General features: G+C 45.0%; 1 protein-coding gene and 1 long non-coding RNA gene across 2 annotated transcripts in view; one reads left to right on the forward strand and one right to left on the reverse strand.

The window, feature by feature from the left end:
* LOC138434099 (aldehyde oxidase 2) overlaps nt 1–20,911 on the forward strand; it is an 82,129-nt gene that overhangs the window by 12,133 nt on the left and 49,085 nt on the right. The window contains exons 7-12 of the mRNA XM_069577967.1: nt 446–535; nt 3,365–3,445; nt 5,649–5,793; nt 7,159–7,251; nt 16,830–16,981; nt 18,614–18,707. Coding sequence (XP_069434068.1) covers nt 446–535; nt 3,365–3,445; nt 5,649–5,793; nt 7,159–7,251; nt 16,830–16,981; nt 18,614–18,707 — 655 coding nt within the window. The remainder of the gene's footprint in view (nt 1–445; nt 536–3,364; nt 3,446–5,648; nt 5,794–7,158; nt 7,252–16,829; nt 16,982–18,613; nt 18,708–20,911) is intronic.
* Nucleotides 370–1,265, reverse strand: LOC138434100 (uncharacterized). Its single transcript, XR_011254647.1, has 2 exons — nt 1,175–1,265; nt 370–735 (listed from the first exon to the last, which is right to left on the reverse strand). It is a non-coding gene; the product is annotated as an uncharacterized lncRNA (long non-coding RNA).

A 20,911-nucleotide genomic window follows, 5' to 3' on the forward strand; every position in this document is an offset into this window, starting at 1 on the left:
TATTCTTTATTACTGTTTATGCTATTTATTAAATGTTGTAAATGTATTATATATTCTATCTATATTATATGTTCTGTATCTGAATCATATTTTTAAAATAAAGTAAAAAGGAAAGATCTTCTGATTATCCCTATTCCAATAAAAACCATCAAAAGTGACTTTAAAAGCTGGGAGCCTCATTTAAATTGCCAGACCCTTTAAGGCACACACTGATTTACATGTCGGAAAGTTTTTCATAGGAGAGGCAGGTGGTGAGAGGGAGGCTCAAGAGGAAGGAGATATGTGTATATGTATAATTGAGTTGATTCACGTTGTTGTATAGCACAAGCTAACATAATTATACTCCAGGAAAGCAAGTATACTCAAAAATTTTTTTAAATAATGTTTTTTTTAATAGGTTTGGTTTTTTTTAAGTTTTTCATCTCAAGGCATTTCTCTGTCCTAGGAGTCAAATGGCTGTCAACAGAAAGGAACAGGAAAATGCTGCCTGGATCTGGAAGAAAATGATTCTTCTTCGCTTTGCAGGAAAAGAGATGTGAGTCCCTTTGCTTTGTCTTCTCCCCAAGAGTATCACTTAACACCAGTGCTGAACCGTGCTTGTGCGTGCTGATGGTCATTCTCTGCTTTCACAAACGTTCAAAGTGGAGGCACAAATGGAACACTTTTCATTTGGGAGCAGGGTAAAGAGGTGATTGAAAGCTCGCGCTCTGATTTCCCTCTTCACTCTCCGGAACGCTGAAACAGTAAAACATAAGCCGGTTTAGGTCAGAGAACAAAGACTTGCCCCAGCTCTGCGAGTCCTGTCCTTGCCTGACCCAGCGCCTGCCGTCCTGTCCTCTCGCACTGTCTTCCCCTCTGCAGAGAGAGGGCACTGCTGCCTCAGGGAGGCTGGGGAGCCAGTCCACACTCAGACGGCGAGTCACGGCCCCCACAGCTGGGACATCCAGCCTGAAACACCCCAGTCTCTGGCTTTGCTCTCTGAGAGATGCTAGTTTCCCAAAAAAGACCCACTGCCAAGTTCTTATAGGAATTATTTAGAGAAAATTCCTAGTGAGAAGACAGGAAAAATAGTCTGCTCCCTGTAGACATGGAAAGCTAAGCAAACAGAGCTGCCCTTACACAAAACTGAGCCCAGTCATTCCCTGCTGGTTCTGTTTTTACCCTTAACACCTACCTTATTTCCATTCTTGGCCTCCCCTGTCACTTTATTTCTGTCTGAGGAAGCTGTGCAATGGAAGAGAGGGGTGTTCCCCAGGAAGGCAGGCTACACCCTGGAAAACCACTTCACAGAGGATCAGTGCCCCCTGGAGGGCTAAAAATATTCTAAAGTCTGGATTTTGTAGCCTCCAGAATTCAATCTGTCCCTAGTAGCTCAGTGGTAAAGAATCTGCCTGCAATGTGGGAGATCTGGGTTCCATTCCTGGGTTGGGAAGATCCCCTGGAGGAGGGCATGGCAACCCACTCCAGTATTCTTCCCTGGAAAATCCCCATGGACAGAGAAGCCTGGCGGGCTAGCCTGGTGGGCTACAGTCCATGGGATCACAGAGTCAGACACAACTGAGCGACTAAGCACAGAGCACACATGATTGGGCTCTGCAACCACCTGAATCACTTTAACCAAACTCAAAAGAACATATTTAAGCTGGACTGTGCCGCAGTATTCATTTATCAAGAGAAACACAATTTTAAGGTGGATCTTATGGTCACTGAGCCATGTCCTTTCCTGTAGGGAAGCACACGCAGGAGGTCACAATATAAGGGGAAGATTGCTTGGTGAGCGTGGATGCAGAGCCATTGATAATCATAAGGGTAACATCACAGAAGACCCCTCTCCACCCATCAGGTAGCCCTACTAGATGGCACGTGTCTGCCCCATGACACTCCCATCTCTTAAAGCTGTGTTACTGTCTTCCATGGGCTAACTGTGAAGTCTTGGCCTAGCTCCTATTTAGGGGAATTTTAATTCCTCAGCTCAGATTCATTGTTTTCCATTTTAATTCTCAGACGCTATCTTACTTCTAGGTTATAGATACACACCACATTATTGCCCCCAGGTACTGCCTACACTTCTAATTCCAACTAAAGCAAAAACTGGTCCTTTAGATGTTGGCAGGTATGTCTCAGTCTGCGATCCGACTAAGGACCTACACAAGGAATAATGCAAGCTTTCCTTCCAGAATCTGGGGAAGACCTTACAGAGACAGAGGGAAAAGCAGGGCAGTGTTGGACACATGGCAGGGCATTTCATCTACATGTCACAATTACCCTTCAAAATAGTCATTATTTCACCGGGAATTTGGAGTTGGTATTTACGGACTGTTGCCTTTAGAATGCATAGACAACAAGGTCCCACTGTATAGCACAGGGAACTATATCTAATCCCCTAGGATAAACCATGATGGAGAAGAATATTTTAAAAAGAATGTAAATAGGTGTAAAACTGAGTCACGTTGCTGTACAGCAGAGATTGGTATAACATTGTAAATCAACTATACTTCAGTTTTTTAAAATAGGTTTCTACTTAATCTTTAGAGAGATTAGGTACATTTCTATTGAGAGGGTCAGAGAGCCAAGTTATGGCAGACCTGATAATGAACTCAAATCTGTCTTCGCCATCCCACCAACCCCACCCCCCCGCCGTGCTCAGCCAGCCCATCTTCCACAGGTTTCCCCATTATATATCCTTCCAGCCCCGCACCCCACAGTTCTCTCCTGATTTGCCTTACTCTTTAGGAAACTGCTTGAGAATAAGCGCTTCCAAAACTAAAACATATTTAATTTAGAGAGGATTGCAGTTGGGTAACTTTTCACCATGCTTTAGTTTCCTAATAGATGAAATAGAGATGGCAATTTACTCTCTTTGTACAGTTGTTGGGAGGATTAAGTAAATTATTAATATGTGTAGAAAGCACGTGGAATGTAAGCACTCCATAAATGCCAACTAGTGTTATTAAAGCAAGTGGGGTATGTGTGTGCTTACACAAGAGCATATATGTTCAGAGTCATGTTTTACTTAAATTACAGGACTTCTCAGAGTTTTTCACATTTTGAATCTTAACTTAACAGATGAGGGGGTAGTGGCTGGGGCACAGGGAAGAGGATTTCCCAAACTAATTGACCTCTGATTGTTTTTCATAGACGGTCTTTGTATTTTGCAGGATACTATTTGAACTGGTCATTGGATATTCTTTTCTTTAGTGTCAACACAATTCTTATTTAAAAATATTTGGTTTGAACTATTTTCCCATACAAGCAGAGTCGGAGCTATTACTGTGTTCATTTTGCCTTATTACTGTAAAGAATGATGATGCTGTTTCCAATTGAGCCCGACTGATGGAACCATCTTCTTCTGCCCTTTATAAAGATTTGCACAGAGTTATTTGTGAAAGAGGAGTTCCAGCCCTTGGACCCTACCCAGGAGCTCATATTTCCTCCGGAACTCTTGGTAAGAGGGATTGGGTGTTTTATGTGCTATTGAAATGTCACTGGTTATAAGCTCAGGTTTTAAAAAACACCTTTTCCATCCTGTGAAATTATCAAATTGTAGAAATTCTTTATCAAATCAGAATGCTTGTCCCTGCCTGGCTCAGCCAGCCCTTGATGCCCTGTACACATTCCCCAAAGCCTCAATTGAGGCTATATTTTAACCGTTTTTGTCATTACTTCCATCATTGTCATCTGCAATGTATCCTTATTGACTGTCCCAATCAATCCAGTCTTTCTCAGCTTCTAACTCGGTCTTTCCAGCCCTTCCCAGATATTGACCTCAAGGGGCACTTCCAGGGCCTCCCAGTTCTTCAGCCTTCCCTCTGTCAGCATTTCTGTCTTTCCTCTCTAACATCCACTTGTTCCATTCGATAACATATGTATTTCTGAAGGGGTTCTGATATGTTTATTCATATATTCAACAAATATTAATCATTCAGTAACATGCCAGGCACTGTTCTAGGTACTGAATACACAACAGGGAACAAAACTCACCCAAAGACCTGCCCCCAAGGAGACTAATCTGATTGGAGAAACACACAATGAACAAGACAATAGATGATATCCCTTATACAAATAATCTTAAAAAATGATACAAATGAATTTATTTATAATACAGAAACAGACTCAGACTTAGAGAAGGAACTTACAGTTACCAGTGGGGAAGTGTATGGGAAAGGGATAGTTAGGGAGTTTGGGATGGACAGGTACACACTGCTATATTTTAAATGAATAACCAACAAGACCTACTGTACAGGGAACTCTGCTCAACGTTATGTGGCAGCCTGGATGGGAGGGGAGTTTGGGGGAGAGTGGATACATGTGTATGTATGGCTGAGTCGCTCTGCCATGCACCTAAAGCTATCAACATTGTTAATTGGCTATACTCTAATATAAAATAAAAAGTTTAAATGGATAAATAGATATATAGATAATAGATGAGTTATATAGTGTGTTAGCAAGTGATAAGGAGAACAAAATAAAACGGTGAAGGGGGATAGGATGCAGGGGGTTGCAATTTTCAATATCTGGCCAGAGAAGACATCTCTGAAAAGGTAGTATTTGATGAAAGTTCTGAAGTAGGAGAGGGAACTGGTCATGGTGGGGAAGAGCAATCCAGGCAGTGGGGCACCAAGTGCAGAGATACCAACGAGAGGAGAACTCCTGTCCTGATCAAGGACAGAGCAGGGGCCAGCCTGGCAGGAACTCAGGGAACCAGAGAAGTCAGTAAGCTGCAGGGCTGGGGGCAGGCCATCCTGGACTTAGACTGCTTGGCTTTTACTCTGCGTCAGATGAGAAGCTATCAGAGAGGTTGGACCTAAGAGGGGTACGCTCCTGTTAACCTTGTAATGGGTGGGATCTGGGGTGGTTTGGGCTGCTGGGACAGGAATAGCCTGGGGATGGGTGAGAGAAGGATCAGGGAGCCCGTTAGGGCAGCTGTGCCCTCCTGAGGATGGTGGTGCTGGGCCAGGCAGCCAGCATGCACACGGTGAGGAGCCAGTGGATTCTGGATACACTTCTGGAAGAGCCGACATGATTTCCTGATGAATGTGATGTGGTGTGTGGGGAGAGAAAGGAGTCAAGGCTGACTCCAGGGCTTTGGGCAGCTGGAAAGGGGAGTGGCCATTTACTGAGAAGGGGAAGACCTCTGAAGGAGCAGGGGATTTTTCCTTTAGGGAATCCTTTCTGAGGGGGCTTGGAGGAGGATGGGGTGTGAAGAACTCAGTATTGGACATGTTCAATTTGAGATGCCTATTACACATCTAAGAAGAGACACCGAGCACTCATTCAGGTATGTGAGCTTGGATTTCAGACGTAAAACTGAAGATTCTAATTTAGGAGTATCAGTATAATTATTATTTTTTAAGGCCATGATTCCAAATTATGCTAAGTTAATCTACACTGAAGGGTCAATGACAGATGCCAGCTCATACTTTCACTTTCCTCCAAAGCACTACACATGAACAAGTCTTAAGCCAAAGGAGTAAATATCTAATTATGGAAATTCAAGCATTAGCCAATGGTATACTGAATACTTTTTGGTCAGGGGGAACCCAGAACTTCTGAAATCTCTCTAGAGAAGCATACCTCCACCTGGAATCTATCATAACCCAGGAATACAGATGTGCCCACATGCACACACCTTTGTTATTTGCACTTAGAGAATGGCAGAGGACCCAGAAAAGCGAACCCTGACCTTTCATGGAGAGAGGGTTACTTGGATCTCCCCTGGGACCTTCAAAGACCTCCTGGAGCTGAAAGCAAAACACCCAGAAGCCCCGCTCATCCTGGGCAACACATCACTGAGTGAGTGATTACAACGGTTCTCACACCACCGTCAGGGCCTTAGTGCTGAACTGGACTTCCTGTCTCCTAGTCTACAAAAACTACTTTTTAAAGATAAAGACATCATCATTTTTAATAAAAGTGTTATAGTATAATAATGTATTATAAAATGTACTCATATTGTGTATTATATAACAATTATTTATACATTACCTTTTATATATACTGTATATAAATACTAGCATATATATATATATTCCTAGGTGGCTCAGATGGTAAGGAATCTGCCTGCAAAGCAGGAGACCCAGGTTCAATCCCTGGATCAGGAAGATTCCCTGGAGGAGGGCATAGCAACCCACTCCAATATTCCTGCCTGGAGAATCCCATGGACAGAAGAACCTGGCGGGCTACAGTCCATGGGGTAGACACAACTGAGCAAAAAACACAATATACTGCATATACTTTTATATATACATTACATAAATAATATTAAAAGTATAATACAAATATGATAGTATTATCATATAATAAAATAGCCTCCAAAATTCAATATACACAGATCCTGGGAGTATGCAGTGTAACCCCTTGAGGTGTGCAGCAGTATTAAAGGATTGTTAATCATTTAATTTACCTTGTCCTTTTAAATTTTGTTTCCATTAGGTATTGAGTAACTAAAATAGAATTTTATGAAATATGGTGGATATATTAACAGTCTATACCCAGTTTTCACCATACTCACTTTGAGAACCAGAGCTTTACCAAGAAGTTTGCCCCATGGGCACCCCCAGACCATAGTCCCTCCCCTCCCCTTCCTCTCAGGGGTGCTCACTAGACTGAATATGGTGTTGGTCCACCTCGTCTCTGTTTCTTACGTGTTATACCCATATATTTGAGTTCCTAAGCAATGTGTTGCTTCGTTTTGCATATTTTTGAACTTCGCTTAAGTAGATGGACACAGCACTACTCCTCTACAGTTTGCTTTGTGCATTTAACATTCTTGAGCAGGGACTTGCCCACATGGTTGCACATAAGTGTGCTAGTCCATCCTGTGCCCAGGGCACAGTTCACACCTCCATTCGATTGCTCAAGGCCATGGCGTGTTTTCCAATTCTTGGCTCTTTCAGATACCGCTATACACATCTCCTTAGAGTCTTCTAAGGATCCCTCATCCATTTTATTTCCTATTTTTATATTCACGTAATGAGTATAAATAAACACGTATACTGGAAGCGCACGTGCTAGAAAATTACCTGGCAGGGTGTATAGCCACTGCTGTCACATGTATATGCATCTGAATATTTTAATGAGAAACTTTCAATGCCAAAAAACCGCATTTTCTTTTTCCGAACTCCCCCTCTCTAAGATATGTACTGCATTTACTTTTAGGACCTGCCATGAGATCTAAAGGACATTTTCACCCAATTCTCCTCTCTCCTGCTAGGATTTCTGAGCTGAATGTGGTATCTAAAACAAACGATGGTGAGTTCCAGGTTTTTTTGTAAAATATCCATGAACCAATCCCTACACTAAACACTTGCACTAAACTAAACACTAAATAGTTTAGAATTTCATCATACCTTTATCTTGACTGGCTTGTTTCCAACTCTTTGACATTTTTCTGATATGATATTATACCCCCACCATGAAAATTTACTATCAGAAGCTTTGTACAGAATATGGGGTATTTGGATGATGTCGTTCAAGACCTTGTAGTCACCTGTAGTATTCTCGCCTATAAAGAGCCATGATGGAACTTCCTTGGTGGTCCAGTGGTTAAGACTATGCTTCTATGCAGGAAGCGCAGGTTTGATCCCTGGCCTGGGAACTAAGACCCCACATGTCTGCCTCTCAGTGTGGTCAGAATAAAAAGGCATGGTGACACAAAGGCAATAAACTCGCAGTGTCAGTTTAATGAGAAGACAGCAAGAGAGAAGTACTATCTATCACTTGGATGGTCAGTTCCAGGGAGGGAGGCAGGTTTGCAGGAGGTATTTAACTTAGTGTCTGGTATTCAGATGCTACTTGTCTCTTAGGGGCAATGGCAAAAGGCCAAGTAAGATAGAAACCTGCCCAGGGAAGCACCCCCGGTCATTTGCAACATCCTTAAGGGCCCACTATGTGCAGACTCTTCATCAGGCAAGGTGGCACCCATAGAGTAGGAAGGGAATGTCCAAGACTTTGCCTTCAAGGTGCACAGCAACCCCTTTAACGAAAGGAATTTTATTTTACTCCTTCTCTCATCCAGCAGATCTCTTAGCATACATGTGCTTGTCTAAGGTACATGCATATATGTACTGAATGACTTAATGGAAAGAAAAAAAGACTAAATGAATGAGTGGGCCAGGAACTTGAATTTGGAATGCAGTGGTCATAATGATTTCCTTAACTCAGGCAAAAAGGAGGTTGGCTGGACTGAAAGCTTTAGTCAAGATTGACTTGTAGGCCATCATGTGTTTTTGGAGATCCGTGGTGGGCAGGAGAAGGGACCCACCCTGGCAGTATCACTGCCATCCCGGAGTCCTACCTTCCCGGCCTCAACCATCATCAGCCAAACTTAGACTGTGCTGCAGACCAGCAAGCCTGCCTTCCCTGACCCCGACCCATCCATTTGCAAGGACAGGGACCCTTCCCGGTTTTGCACCACAGCCTCACAGCTTCAGCCTTGGGACCGCTTAAGTAGCACATCCACACACCACTCAGAAAATGAGGGGAGCGTGCTTAGATATATCTGAAATCTTGGGGTTGGAGAGAAGAGGAAGAGAGAAGAGTAAAGTGGATGGTTTGTGGGTATAGTCAAGTACCCTTTTTTTTGACATTTATTTATTTGGCTGCACCAGGTCTTAGTTATGACTCGCAGTCTTCAATCATCACTGTGGCCTATGGGATCTGGTTCCCTGACCAGGGATCAAACTCAGGCCCCCTGCTTTGGCAGAGCAGTCTTAGCCACTGGACAACCCTTAGCCACTGGACCACCAATAAAGTCTGTTGGTGGTCCAGTGGCTAATAATTTAATAATAAATTATTAGTGCCTAATAATTTAAGCAGTCAAGACAGGACAACCCTTTTCCTCATCTTCACCCCAGGCCCATGGTTTAGCCCATGATTTTCAAACTTGTTTTAGCATCACAACTCAGTCCTCAAACAAATCCAAATAGATGAAAACATGCTCCTCTGTTTGAAGGAGGGGGAGATTTTCTCCATCCCACCAAGCCCCCTATATTTCCTCCGACAGGGCCAGGACAAAAAGAAAGAGATCTGGCCCAAGGTCTGCAAACTGGCTGGTGGCCGGTCACCAAGGCACGCATCTCCCATGTCCAATCCAGAACTCCCATCGTTACTGCCATTCCCTGTCCCCCCAGGCCCAACCCACTGGCTCTTCAACTGGCTCTTTGTCAGTTTAGACTCAGCGGGCAAGATAGAGGCAGATTCTAAAATCTTAACCACGTGTTTTTCTTGGGGCCCCTTAAACTTTAAGTGTGAGTCACCTCTAGAAGTCTCCAGGGACCTTTCTCAGGATGCCCAAGCTTTTCCTGAAGCCCAGAGGAGTGAAGGACACTTGTAGGGGAGGGTTGCACCGGAGCCAGCTGTGCCCCACCACCACCACCAGCAACCCCAGGAAATAAATATCTGTGACAGCTTGTGTTTGTTTACATTTTGTGTGCTAATCCATGTCACCTAGTTGTTTGGCTGGATATACTCCCCCCTCCCCCCTCAACATCTTTAGTATAGTAAGTGCTACAGGAAGTCAGTGCATATTAAACCCATAGACCCTCAAACTCTGAAAAGCATGGAGTTAAAATAAAACCCATGTTCTGAGGATCATATAAAGATCTTTTCAACACCCCTGAAATGCAAGCTAGGTTTTGTGACCAAAGGTGGAATAAAATATGAATAGAAGTTCAGTAAATAGAATTTTCTCAGTACAGTTGTGTCATGCCTGACACAAAGTGAGGGGGTACTGTGAGCAATGGAAAGAATCACACAAAAGTCTCTAAAATGGATTGTCTCCACTCAGCCTGAGTCTGAAACCCATACTTATCAGGACCTAAGCAATAGGGAAGACAGCAGACATTTTACTCTCCCCTGGGGCTGAACTACATTGCCTGCCTTTTTTTTAATTTAGGTTATCACTTTATTTTTTATTTATTATTTTTGGCCATGCAACATGTGGGATCTTAGTTCCCTGACCAGGGATCAAACCCTGCAGTGAAAGTAAGGAGTTTTAACAACTGGACCGTCAGAGAAGTCTCTGAACTTCCCTTTTCTATCTATGTCAAGTAACAGATGGTCGAGCCAGTCTGTGTGATGCTGCTGACCATAACCAGATAAAAATCTTTGTCTCTGATTTCTTCTCTACTAATATGGCTCTGGATCCATATGATAGGAGGAATGGTATGGTAGGAAACAAGCATGGTCTGCCCAGTGCCCCTGCAGGCAAAAGGAAGGCAAGATTTTGAGGAAGTTAAAGCTCTACTGGAACTTGTGGTGATGGGAAGCAATAGACAATCACCGATGGGACCAGATCCCGTGTGCCTTTTATGAGATACTGATGCAGAAACGGGGTATGGACTCTAAGCTGAGAGACACTCCAGGCAGAGGAGCAGTATAGTTACTTTTAGGCATGATTTGCTTATGGGCTTCCCTGATGGCTCAGACGGTAACGAATTCACCTGCAACGAAAGAGATCCACGTCTGATCACTCGGTCAGGAAGATCCACTGGAGGAGGAAATGGCAATTCACTCCAGTATTCTTGCCTGGAGAATCCTATGGACAGAGTAGCCTGGTGGGCTACAGTCCATGGGTCGCAAAGAGTCGGACACGACTGAGTGATTAACACTTTCACTTTCAAGATTTGCTTAGCATATAGATAATAAGAAGCAGCTAGTAGTTTTGCTAATCAATTAGATTAACTATGATCACTGAACCAACAGGGGATGTTAGTTATGTGGGTATGTTGGTAGGACTGGGAATGTATTGCACCAAGTTCATTTCTCAGTTCTGTCGCTCAGTCATGTCCAGCTCTTTGTGGTACCATGGACTGCAGCACTCCAGGTTTTCCTGTCCATCACCAACTCCTGGAGCTTGCTCAAACTCATGTTCATTGAGTTGGTGATGCTATCCAACCACCTCATCCTCTGTTGGCCCCTTCTCCTCCCGTCTTCAATCTTTCCCAGCATCAGAGTCTTTTCCAATGAGTTAGTTCTTCGCATCAGGTGACCAAAGTATTGGAGTTTCAGCTTCAGCATCAGTCCTACCAATGAATATTCAGGAATGATTTCCTTCAGAATGGACTGGTTGGATCTCCTTGCAGTCCAAGAGACTCTCAAGAGTCTTCTGCAACACCACAGTTCAAAAGAATCAATTCTTTGGCACTCAGCTTTCTTTATAGTCCAACTCTCACATCCATACACGACTATTGGAAAAACCATAGCTTTGACTAGACGGACCTTTGTTGGCAAAGTAATGTCTCTGCTTTTTAATATGCTATTTAGGTTGGTCATGGCTTTTCTTTCAAGGTGCAAGCATCTTTTGATTTCATGGCTACAGTCACCATCTGCAGTGATTTTGGATCCCCCAAAAATAAAGTCTCTCACTGTTTCCGTTGTTTCCCCAACTACTTGCCATGAAATGATGGAACCGGATGCCATGATCTTAGTTTTTGAATGATGAATTTTAAACCAGCTTTTTCACTCTCCTCTTTCACTTTCATCAAGAGGTTCTTTAGTTCCTCTTTGCTTTCTGCCATAAGGGTGGTATCAACTGTATATCTGAGGTTATTCATATTTCTCCCAGCAATCTTGATTCCAGCTCGTGCTTCATCCAGCCCAGCATTCCTCATATATTCTGCATATAAATTAAAGCAGGGTGACAATATACAGCCTTGACATACTCCTTTCCAATTTGGAACCAGTCTGTTGTTCCATGTCCAGTTCTAACAGTTTCTTCTTGACCTGCATGTAGAGTTCTCAGGAGGCAGGTCAGGTGGTCTGATATTCCCATCTGTTTAAGAATTTTCCAGTTTAATGTGATCTACACAGTCAGAAGCTTTGGTGTAGTCAATAAAGCAGAAGTAGATGCTTTTCTGGAACTCTCTTGCTTTTTCGATGATCCAGCAGGTGTTGGCAATTTGATCTCTGGTTCCTCTGCCTTTTCTAAATCCAGCTATCCAGTTCATGGTTCACGTACTGCTTAAGCCTGGCTTGGAGAATTTTGAGCATTACTTTGCTAGTGTGTGAGATGAGTGCAATTGTGTGGTAGTTTGAGAAATCTTTGGCATTACCTTTCTTTGGGATTGGAATGAATATTGACCTTTCCCAGTCCTGGGGCCACTGCTGAGTTTTCCAGATTTGCTGGCATATTGAGCGCAGCATTTTCACAGTATCATCTTCTAGGATTTGAAATAGATCATCTGGAATTCCATCACCGCCACTACCTTTGTTTGTAGTGATGAAGGCCTACTTGACTTGGCATTTCAGGATGTCTGGCTCTAGGTGAGTGATCACACCATTGTGGTTATCTGGGACATGAAGATCTTTCTTTTTTATAGTTCTTCTGTGTATTCTTGCCACCTCTTCTTAATATCTTCTGCTTCTGTTAGATACCATTTCTGTCCTTTATTGTGCCCATCTTTGCCTGAAATATTCCCTTGGTATCTCTAATTCTCTTGAAGAGATCTCTAGTCTTTCCCATTCTATTGTATTCCTCTATTCCTTTGCATTGCTCACTTATATCTTATATATATATATAAGATATATAAGATCTTATATCTTATATAAGATATAGATATAGATCTTATCAGTTCAGTTCAGTCAGTTCAGTCCCTCAGTCATGTCCGACTCTTTGTGACCCCATGAATTGCAGCACGCCAGGCCTCCCTGTCCATCACCAACTCCCGGAGTTCACTCAGACTCACGTCCCTCGAGTCAGTGATGCCATCCAGCCATCTCATCCTCTGTCGTCCCCTTCTCCTCTTGCCCCCAATCCCTCCCAGCATCAGAGTCTTTTCCAATGAGTCAACTCTTTGCATGAGGTGGCCAAAGTATTGGAGCTTCAGCTTCAGCATCATTCCTTCCAAAGAAATCCCAGGGCTGATCTCCTTTAGAATGGACTGGTTGGATCTCTTTCAGTCCAAGGGACTCTCAAGAGTCTTCTCCAACACCACAGTTCAAAAGCATCAATTCTTTGGCGCTCAGCCTTCTTCACAGTCCAACTCTCACATCCATACATGACTACTGGAAAACCATAACCTTGACTAGACGGACCTTAGTCGGCAAAGTAATGTCTCTGCTTTTGAATATACGATCTAGGTTGGTCATAACTTTTCTTCCAAGGAGTAAGCATCTTTTAATTTCATGGCTGCAATCACCATCTGCAGTGATTTTGGAGCCCCCAAAAATAAAGTCTGACACTGTTTCCACTGTTTCCCCATCTAATTCCCATGAAGTGATGGGACCAGATGCCATGATCTTCGTTTTCTGAATGTTGAGCTTTAAGCTTTTTCACTCTCCTCTTTCACTTTCATCAAGAGGCTTTTTAGTTCCTCTTCACTTTCTGCCATAAGGGTGGTGTCATCTGCATATCTGAGGTTATTGATATTTCTCCCAGCAATCTTGATGCCAGCTTGTGCTTCTTCCAGCCCAGCATTTCTCATGATGTATTCTGCATAGAAGTTAAATAAGCAAGGTGACAATATACAGCCTTGACGTACTCCTTTTCCTATTTGGAACCAGTCTAGTTCGCATGAGGTGGCCAAAGTACTGGAGCTTCAGCTTCCATGTCCAGTTCTAACTGTTGCTTCCTGACCTGCATACAGGTTTCTCAAGAGGCAGGTCAGGTGGTCTGGTATTCCCATCTCTCTCAGAATTTTCCACAGTTTATTGTGATCCACACAGTCAAAGGCTTTGGCATAGTCAATAAAGCAGAAGTAGATGTTTTTCTGGAACTCTCTTGCTTTTTCAATGATCCAGCAGATGTTGGCAATTTGATCTCTGGTCCCTCTGCCTTTTCTAAAACCAGCTTGAACATCAGGGAGTTCACGGTTCATGTATTGCTGAAGCCTGGCTTGGAGAATTTTGAGCATTACTTTACTAGTGTGTGAGATGAAGGCAATTGTGCGGTAGTTTGAGTATTCTTTGGCATTGCCTTTCTTTGGAATTGGAATGAAAACTGACCTTTTCCAGCCCTGTGGCCACTGCTGAGTTTTCCAAATTTGTTGGCATATTGAGTGCAGCACTTTGACAGCATCACTTTCAGGATTTGAAATAGCTCAACTGGAATTCCATCACCTCCACTAGCTTTGTTCATAGTGATGCTTACTAAGGCCCACTTGACTTCACATTCCAGGATGTCTGGCTCTAGATGAGTGATCACATCTTCGTGATTATCTGGGCCATGAAGATCTTTTTTGTACAGGTCTTCCGTGTATTCTTGCCACCTCTTCTTAATATCTTCTGCTTCTGTTAGGTCCATACCATTTCTGTCCTTTATCGAGCCCATCTTTGCATGAAATGTTCCCTTGGTATCTCTACCTATATCTTATATCTCTCCTTGCTATTCTTTGGAACTCTGCATTCAAATGGGTATATCTTTCCTTTTCTCCTTTGCCTTTCACTTCTCTTCTTTTCTCAGCTATTTATAAGTCCTCCTCAGACAGCCATTTTGCCCTTTTGCATTTCTTTTTCCTGGAGATGGTCTTGATCACTGCCTCCTATACAATGTCACAAACCTCTGTGCATAGTTCTTCAGGTGCTCTATCAGATTTAATCCCTTGAATCTATTTCTCGCTTCCACTGTATAATAGTAAGGGATTTGATTTAGGTCATACCTGAATGGTCTAGTGGTTTTCCCTACTTTCTTCCATTTAAGTCTGAATTTGGTAATAAGGAGTCCATGATCTGAGCCACAGTCAGCTCCCAGTCTTGTTTTTGCTGACTGTATAGAGCTTCTCTATCTTTGGCTGCAAAGAATATAATCAATCTGATTTTGGCGCTGGCCATCTGGCTATGTCCATGTGTAGAGTATGACCAGTGCATTCTTTTGGCAAAACTCTGTTAGCCTTTTACCTGCTTCATTTTGTACTCAAAGGCAAAATTTGCCTGTTATTCCAGGTATCTCTTGACTTCCTACTTTTGCATTCCAGTCCCCTATAATGAAAAGGACATCTTTTTTGGGTGTTAGTTTTAAAGGGTCTTGTAGGTTTTCATAGAACCATTCATCTTCTTCAGCATTACTAGTTGGGGAATAGACTTGGATTACTGTGATGTTGAATGGTTTGCCTTTGAAACGAAGAGATCATTTTTAATATTAATTAAAATAAAATTATGTGGGAGAGTGAAATATTCTCCAAGGTTAATCCATAAGAGAAAAATCAAAGCCCAGTCTGCAACCTGCTTAAAAAAAAACAAAACAGACTAACAGCAGTTAGAACCCAGCCCTGGAAGTGACCAAATCATACCCTATGTGTTAGTGACTCATTCCACAAACCCCTGGGGAAGTTGAAGATTAATTTTTCAAGGCCAACTAAGTCACCTTCTGATGGTTTGGGTGACTTCTTCATTTTCAAAGATTGAGCTGAATCCTTTACATCCCTACTACAGAGAAACCCAGAGCCCATGCGACTATAGATATCAATACTCACAAGTACAACTGCAACAGTTTTTTTAAATATATGCTGCTGCTGCTGCTAAGTCGCTTCAGTTGTGTCTGACTCTGTGTGACCCCATAGACAGCAGCCCACCAGGCTTCCCTGTCCCTGGGATTCTCTAGGCAAGAACCCTGGAGTGGGTTGCCATTTCCTTCTCCAATGCATGAAAGTGAAAAGTAAAAGTGAAGTCACTCAGTCGTGTCTGACTCTAGCGACCCCATGGACTGCAGCCTACCAGGCTCCTCCATCCATGGGATTTTCCAGGCAAGAATACTGGAGTGGGGTGCCATTGCCTTCTCCATTTTTTTGTATATAAATATTTGCCATTCTCTTTTTATATATTTTTTATTGATTTTTCTTTTGACTGCGGTGGGTCTTCATTGCTGTGCACAGGCTTTTCTCTAGTTGTGACGAGCAGGGGCTACTCTCCAGCCGCAGTGCACAGGCTTCTTATTGCAGCAGCTTTCCTTGTCGCGGAGCACAGCTCTAGGCATGAGGGCGCTAGAGCATGGGCTCAGTGGTTGCTGCACAGGGGCTTAGTTACTCCACAGCATGCGGGATCTTCCCAGATCAGGGGTAGAGCCCATGTCCCCTGCAACGGCTGGCAGATTCTTATACACTGTTGCAGGGAAAGCCTGCAACAGTTTTTAAATTCTGAGTTATTTCCTTGCCAGCTAGCAAATAGTAGTTTCTTTTGTTTTTGTTTTTTTGTTTTGTTTTGCAAAGAGAAAAGGCTTTATTGCAGGGACTAGCAAGCAGTACTCTTGCCTGGAAAATCCCATGGACAGAGGAGCCTGGTAGGCTGCAGTCCATGGGGTTGCTAAGAGTCAGACACAACTGAGCGACTTCACTTTGACTTTTCACTTTCATGCATTGGAGAAGGAAATGGCAACCCACTCCAGGGTTCTTGCCTAGAGAATCCCAGGGATGGGGGAGCCTGGTGGGCTGCCGTCTATGGGGTCACACAGAGTTGGACACGACTGAAGCGACTTAGCAGTAGCAAGTAGTATTGCCCTGATCCCAGGATGCTCTCCCATTTCTCCTGACTCTCTAGCCCCTCCCTGGGAACCCCACTCTCCCACACTCAACAACACCCAAAGTAATAACGGAGGCAGCTCCTTGTATGGACTGTATTCATTCCGATTGGCTGGTGTCCCTCCTAGAACTGGTGTTGAAGATTTTGAATATCAAAGCCACCTATAGAGGGGCAAATCAGCAGTGGAGGCACTGTTGATTTACACAATGACCTTGGCAATTGAAAGACCTTTGACTTTTTTTAATGCTATCAGTTTTATCCCCCTTAATCACAAAACAGCTTGGCATAGCCTCACTGTGGTCAGTCAGAAAGGGGTCATGGAACATTCTAGTAGAGTCTGCCTCCTGCCAGTTGTTACCGTCATTCCTGCTTTCCAGGACTGACAATAGGTGCTGGCTGCAGCCTGGCCCACGTCAAGGACATCTTGGCTGAGAGGGTCTCCGAACTCCCAGAGGAGAAGACCCAGACATACCGAGCGCTGCTGAAGCACCTGAAGAGTCTGGCCGGCCAGCAGATCCGGAACATGGCTGTATGTCCTCTGGGCCCATCACGAGGCCTGCTACGCCTATCTCTTAATCTCAGCAAAGTGTTGAAATAGGCATTGGCAGAATCAGTGTGCACATGGGTCTCAGCAGATTGAAATGACAGCACAATAAACATTTAATATAGCAAACATTATTTAATAACATATTTAAAAGAAGACTCTGAGTCAAGTTCAGTCATATAGCTAAGTAGCAATATAAGTGGGAAAAGAATGTCATGGTTTCACTAATTTCATGATAAGACCTTCAGAGAAACTAATTTCATCTTAGGCTGCATTGTTGTTGCTAAGTCGTGTCCTACGCTTTGCAACCCCGTGGACTGCAGAAGTGAAACACCTAAAACAAGGAGGGTAGCCTCCCCCAGCCCAGGCTGCTCAGACCGCCGCTAGACGGTAACGCTCAGAACAGGGAGGCAGACTCCAGGGTCGGTAGATTCAACCTCAGACGAATCCAGATGCAGATCTTCAAAATTCACATGACCCCTTCCCTTACATACCCCCGAATGATGTATTAGAAATTCTTAGGATACGGGGAAAGGAGGGAGAACAGGTTTCTATTGAAAAAGTTCTTCAGTTGATTCCAAATGATTCCCTGTCATGGGTTCTGTCTGACACCCTGGAGCCTGGTGAGGAGATGGTGCTGGGAGAGTAAGGGGTTGGAAACCACTGCAGAGAAAGGAGTGGTGGGGCGTCATGAAAGCTGGCTTCAGATATTTCTAGACTCCTGAGAAGAGGTGTGATATATTTCATATGATCACCAAGAGTAGAAGTATGACCGATAGGTGAGAAACCAGGGGTGTAGATTTTAGCCCAGTGGAAACAAGAGCTTTAAAATTAAGCTGTTCATAGAGTACTGGGAGTTCCGTGCCCTCACCCATGTTCCAGCCCAGATCACCCGCAACCTGGGTGGTCACTGTAGAGTCTGGCACTAAGTGGGAAGGAGAATACTGAGCTGAATGGCTGGTCGTTTCCCTGACATGTTCTGAGATGCTATAAGCTTAACCAGATCCAAGATGAGTCTCTCAAGAAGCGGAAAAGGGAGACTCAGTGATAGATGCCCGGCACCTAAACATGGTCCCCGGGAAGTCCAGCAATTCAGGAGGCCCCGAGATAAGGCTGAGATCCCAAGGCAGCACCGCTGCTACTTTTGTAGCCAGCACTGTGGCCATCTGCACCACCTGAGTAGGAGTGGCCCAGAACTGGCCGCTGCACCTCAGTGCTTGGCTTTGCATCCCCGTCTGCCCCTTCCTTCCTGGGAGATCTCAATCAAGTTTAATAATTCCTCTGTGCCCCCGTGTCTTCGTCTGTTAAAGGGGGACAGTGGCCTCACCTCACTGAGTTGTTGTGAGGACTGAGTGAGGAAATATGCATGAAGGGGTGAGACATCAGGTGAAACACACCACATGCCCTTCAGTGCTTGTTACCATCCATTCCTCACCCGATCCAGAGTCGTGGGTGGGTGGGGACCTCTCACGGTATCTGAACTGAGTCTCATCTGCAGAGGAGGCCGAGACTCCTCTCGACCCTGTCACCTACCAGGGAGGACCATGAGCAGGTGCCGGGAGAGGCGGGGGGCTCAAATTTGAGGGATCGGATGACTGAGGCTGTCTCTCTCCTTAGTCCTTAGGGGGTCATATTATAAGCCGGCACAGCTACTCAGATCTGAACCCAATTCTGGCTGTGGGCAACGCTACCCTCAATCTGACATCAGAAGGTAAGCTACCCAGAACCCTCTGAACAGCACCTGCAGTGTTTCTGTCTCTGTTTTAGGAGGGGCTATGTCAGAGCCCATGTCTCTGGCTCTCAGTCCACCATGGGGAGCTCAGGATCCTGGCAGAAGTCTCCTCACGCAGGGGATGGCACCTTCTGTACCACCCGCCACATACACACGACACCCAGCCCCAACCACAGCTCAGCCAGCCCGCAGCAGCCAGGGCTGTGTGCCGAGGCCGACTAGAGCCTCTCTGTGACCAGAGGACCACTTGCTCCTCCTCCTCCTCCTCATGGCCCCTCTCCAGTTGCTGTGTAAGAAGTCACAAGTCTAGTGAGGACACGCTAGGGACACTGTGGGGCCCTTGGGGGCAGGAGGAAGGCTAGCAACATTTTGCATGCTGGCTGAGAAGGGCAGTCCTTGAGGGCTGCTCCAGGGTATTCCACCCTTGCCTCCCCAAGATGCTCAGCCCCCACACTGGCTCTGGCTGCTCCAAAGAGGCTGACACTCCCATCCAGTGCATGCTGCTTGTTCCAGGCTCTGCTGGATACTTTACACAACACATCTAATTTGTCCAATGCCCCTAGCTGAGGTCGCTTGCAGTAGAGGGTGAAGGATGGGAATCCAGCCTGCCTTGATTTCCCAATGGGCATGCTTGCCTCTTCACCACCAACCACCTCCCCAGGTCTTCTAACTCCCCACTTTCCATCTCTCCCCTCTTCTCTCCCCCACACCCATCAAATACCCTCACATGAGCTGAGTTGGACCCAGGGAACTGGAGTGCAAGGGAGCAGTCACACTGCCCCTTGTGAACTCCAGGGTGTGGCCAACCAGGAATTATCTCACCAGCATCATAAGCCTCCCCAGGGAATTGTTGGCTGACACAGTCTGGTCCCTGATGGGTGGGAACTGAGAAATCCTGGGAGGGACCTGCTGGTGAAGGAAAAGCCCTCACACTCCTATTCAGCTTCATGTGGGGCCCAGGAGAGGAAATTCCTCAGCCCTGAAGGACCCCGTCAGCTGTTTTGCTGGCTCCGCCAAGCCTGTAGTCCAGGATCACCCCATCTTGAACCCTGAAGACTAAGGGAGAGGAAGCCAAGGCTCTGGGGCATCAGGATAGCAAAGATGGCCTGGCCCCCAAGCAGGGCCTTCTACTTTAGGACTAGCGGTGCTAGCTGTGTTCCTCTGCTGAGATGTTGGTCGTCACCTTTGGCTCAAGATCTCTGTTTTCCCAGCTCTGCCAAAGCCACCTCCAATCTGCACTCAGCCCAGCTCCAATGAGGCCAGTAGCTAGCTGGCACCCCAGGAGGGAGGCCCAGGTCCACAAGAGCCCCTCTGGGGTCTACCTTCCTCTGTCTCGGCCACACCTACCTTCCAATCAGCATCTCACTGCTGTTCCTGGACCTGAACGCACGTCAGATTTGCTGGGCTGCAATCTCCTCACACATTTCCCGTGGAGCCACAGCCACTTTTTAAAGCCAGAGGGGACTGCTCTAACCATCACCACCATGTGGTGACAATGGGGCTGAAAGGAGGTTTTGTAAATTGTTCACATTGCTTTAAAGATATGGGTATCCTGCTTAGAAAGCTTCCCAGGAGCCCAGTGGTAAAGAATCCACCTGCCAATGCAGAGGACTTGGGTTCCATCCCTGGTTTCGGAAGATACCCTGAAGGAGAAAATGGCAACCCACTCCAATATTCTTGCCAGGGAAATCCTATGGACAGAGGAGCCTGTCAGGCTTACAGTCCTGTACTGTGCTTAAGCGCTGAGTTGTGTTCAACTCTTTGTGACCCCATGGACTGTAGCCTGCAAGGGTCCTCTATCCATGGGGTTTCTCCAAGCAAGAATATTGGAGTGGATTGCCATGGCCTCCTCCAAGGGATCTTCCCACCCCAGGGATCAAACCCAGGTCTCCCGCATTGCAGGCAGATTCTTTGCCAGCTGAGCTACCAGGAAAGCCCAGGTTACAGTCCACGGGGTTGCAGAAGAGTTGGATATGGCTCGGCAACTAAATAACAATAATCCAGTTTAGAAGCCAACAGCAGCAGCAAAAACAAAAAGCAAATCCAATAATCTGAGCTCTGTTAATAGAGCTGTTTGGAAACAGCTAATAGAGTTAATACAGTTAATAGAGCTCTGTTTGGAAACAAACCCTTTCTCAGCTTAAGCTATGCCCTGACTTTGATCATAGTATTGAACAAGCTAG

Source organism: Ovis canadensis, chromosome 2, assembly GCF_042477335.2.
Source record: "Ovis canadensis isolate MfBH-ARS-UI-01 breed Bighorn chromosome 2, ARS-UI_OviCan_v2, whole genome shotgun sequence".
NCBI lineage: Eukaryota > Metazoa > Chordata > Mammalia > Artiodactyla > Bovidae > Ovis > Ovis canadensis.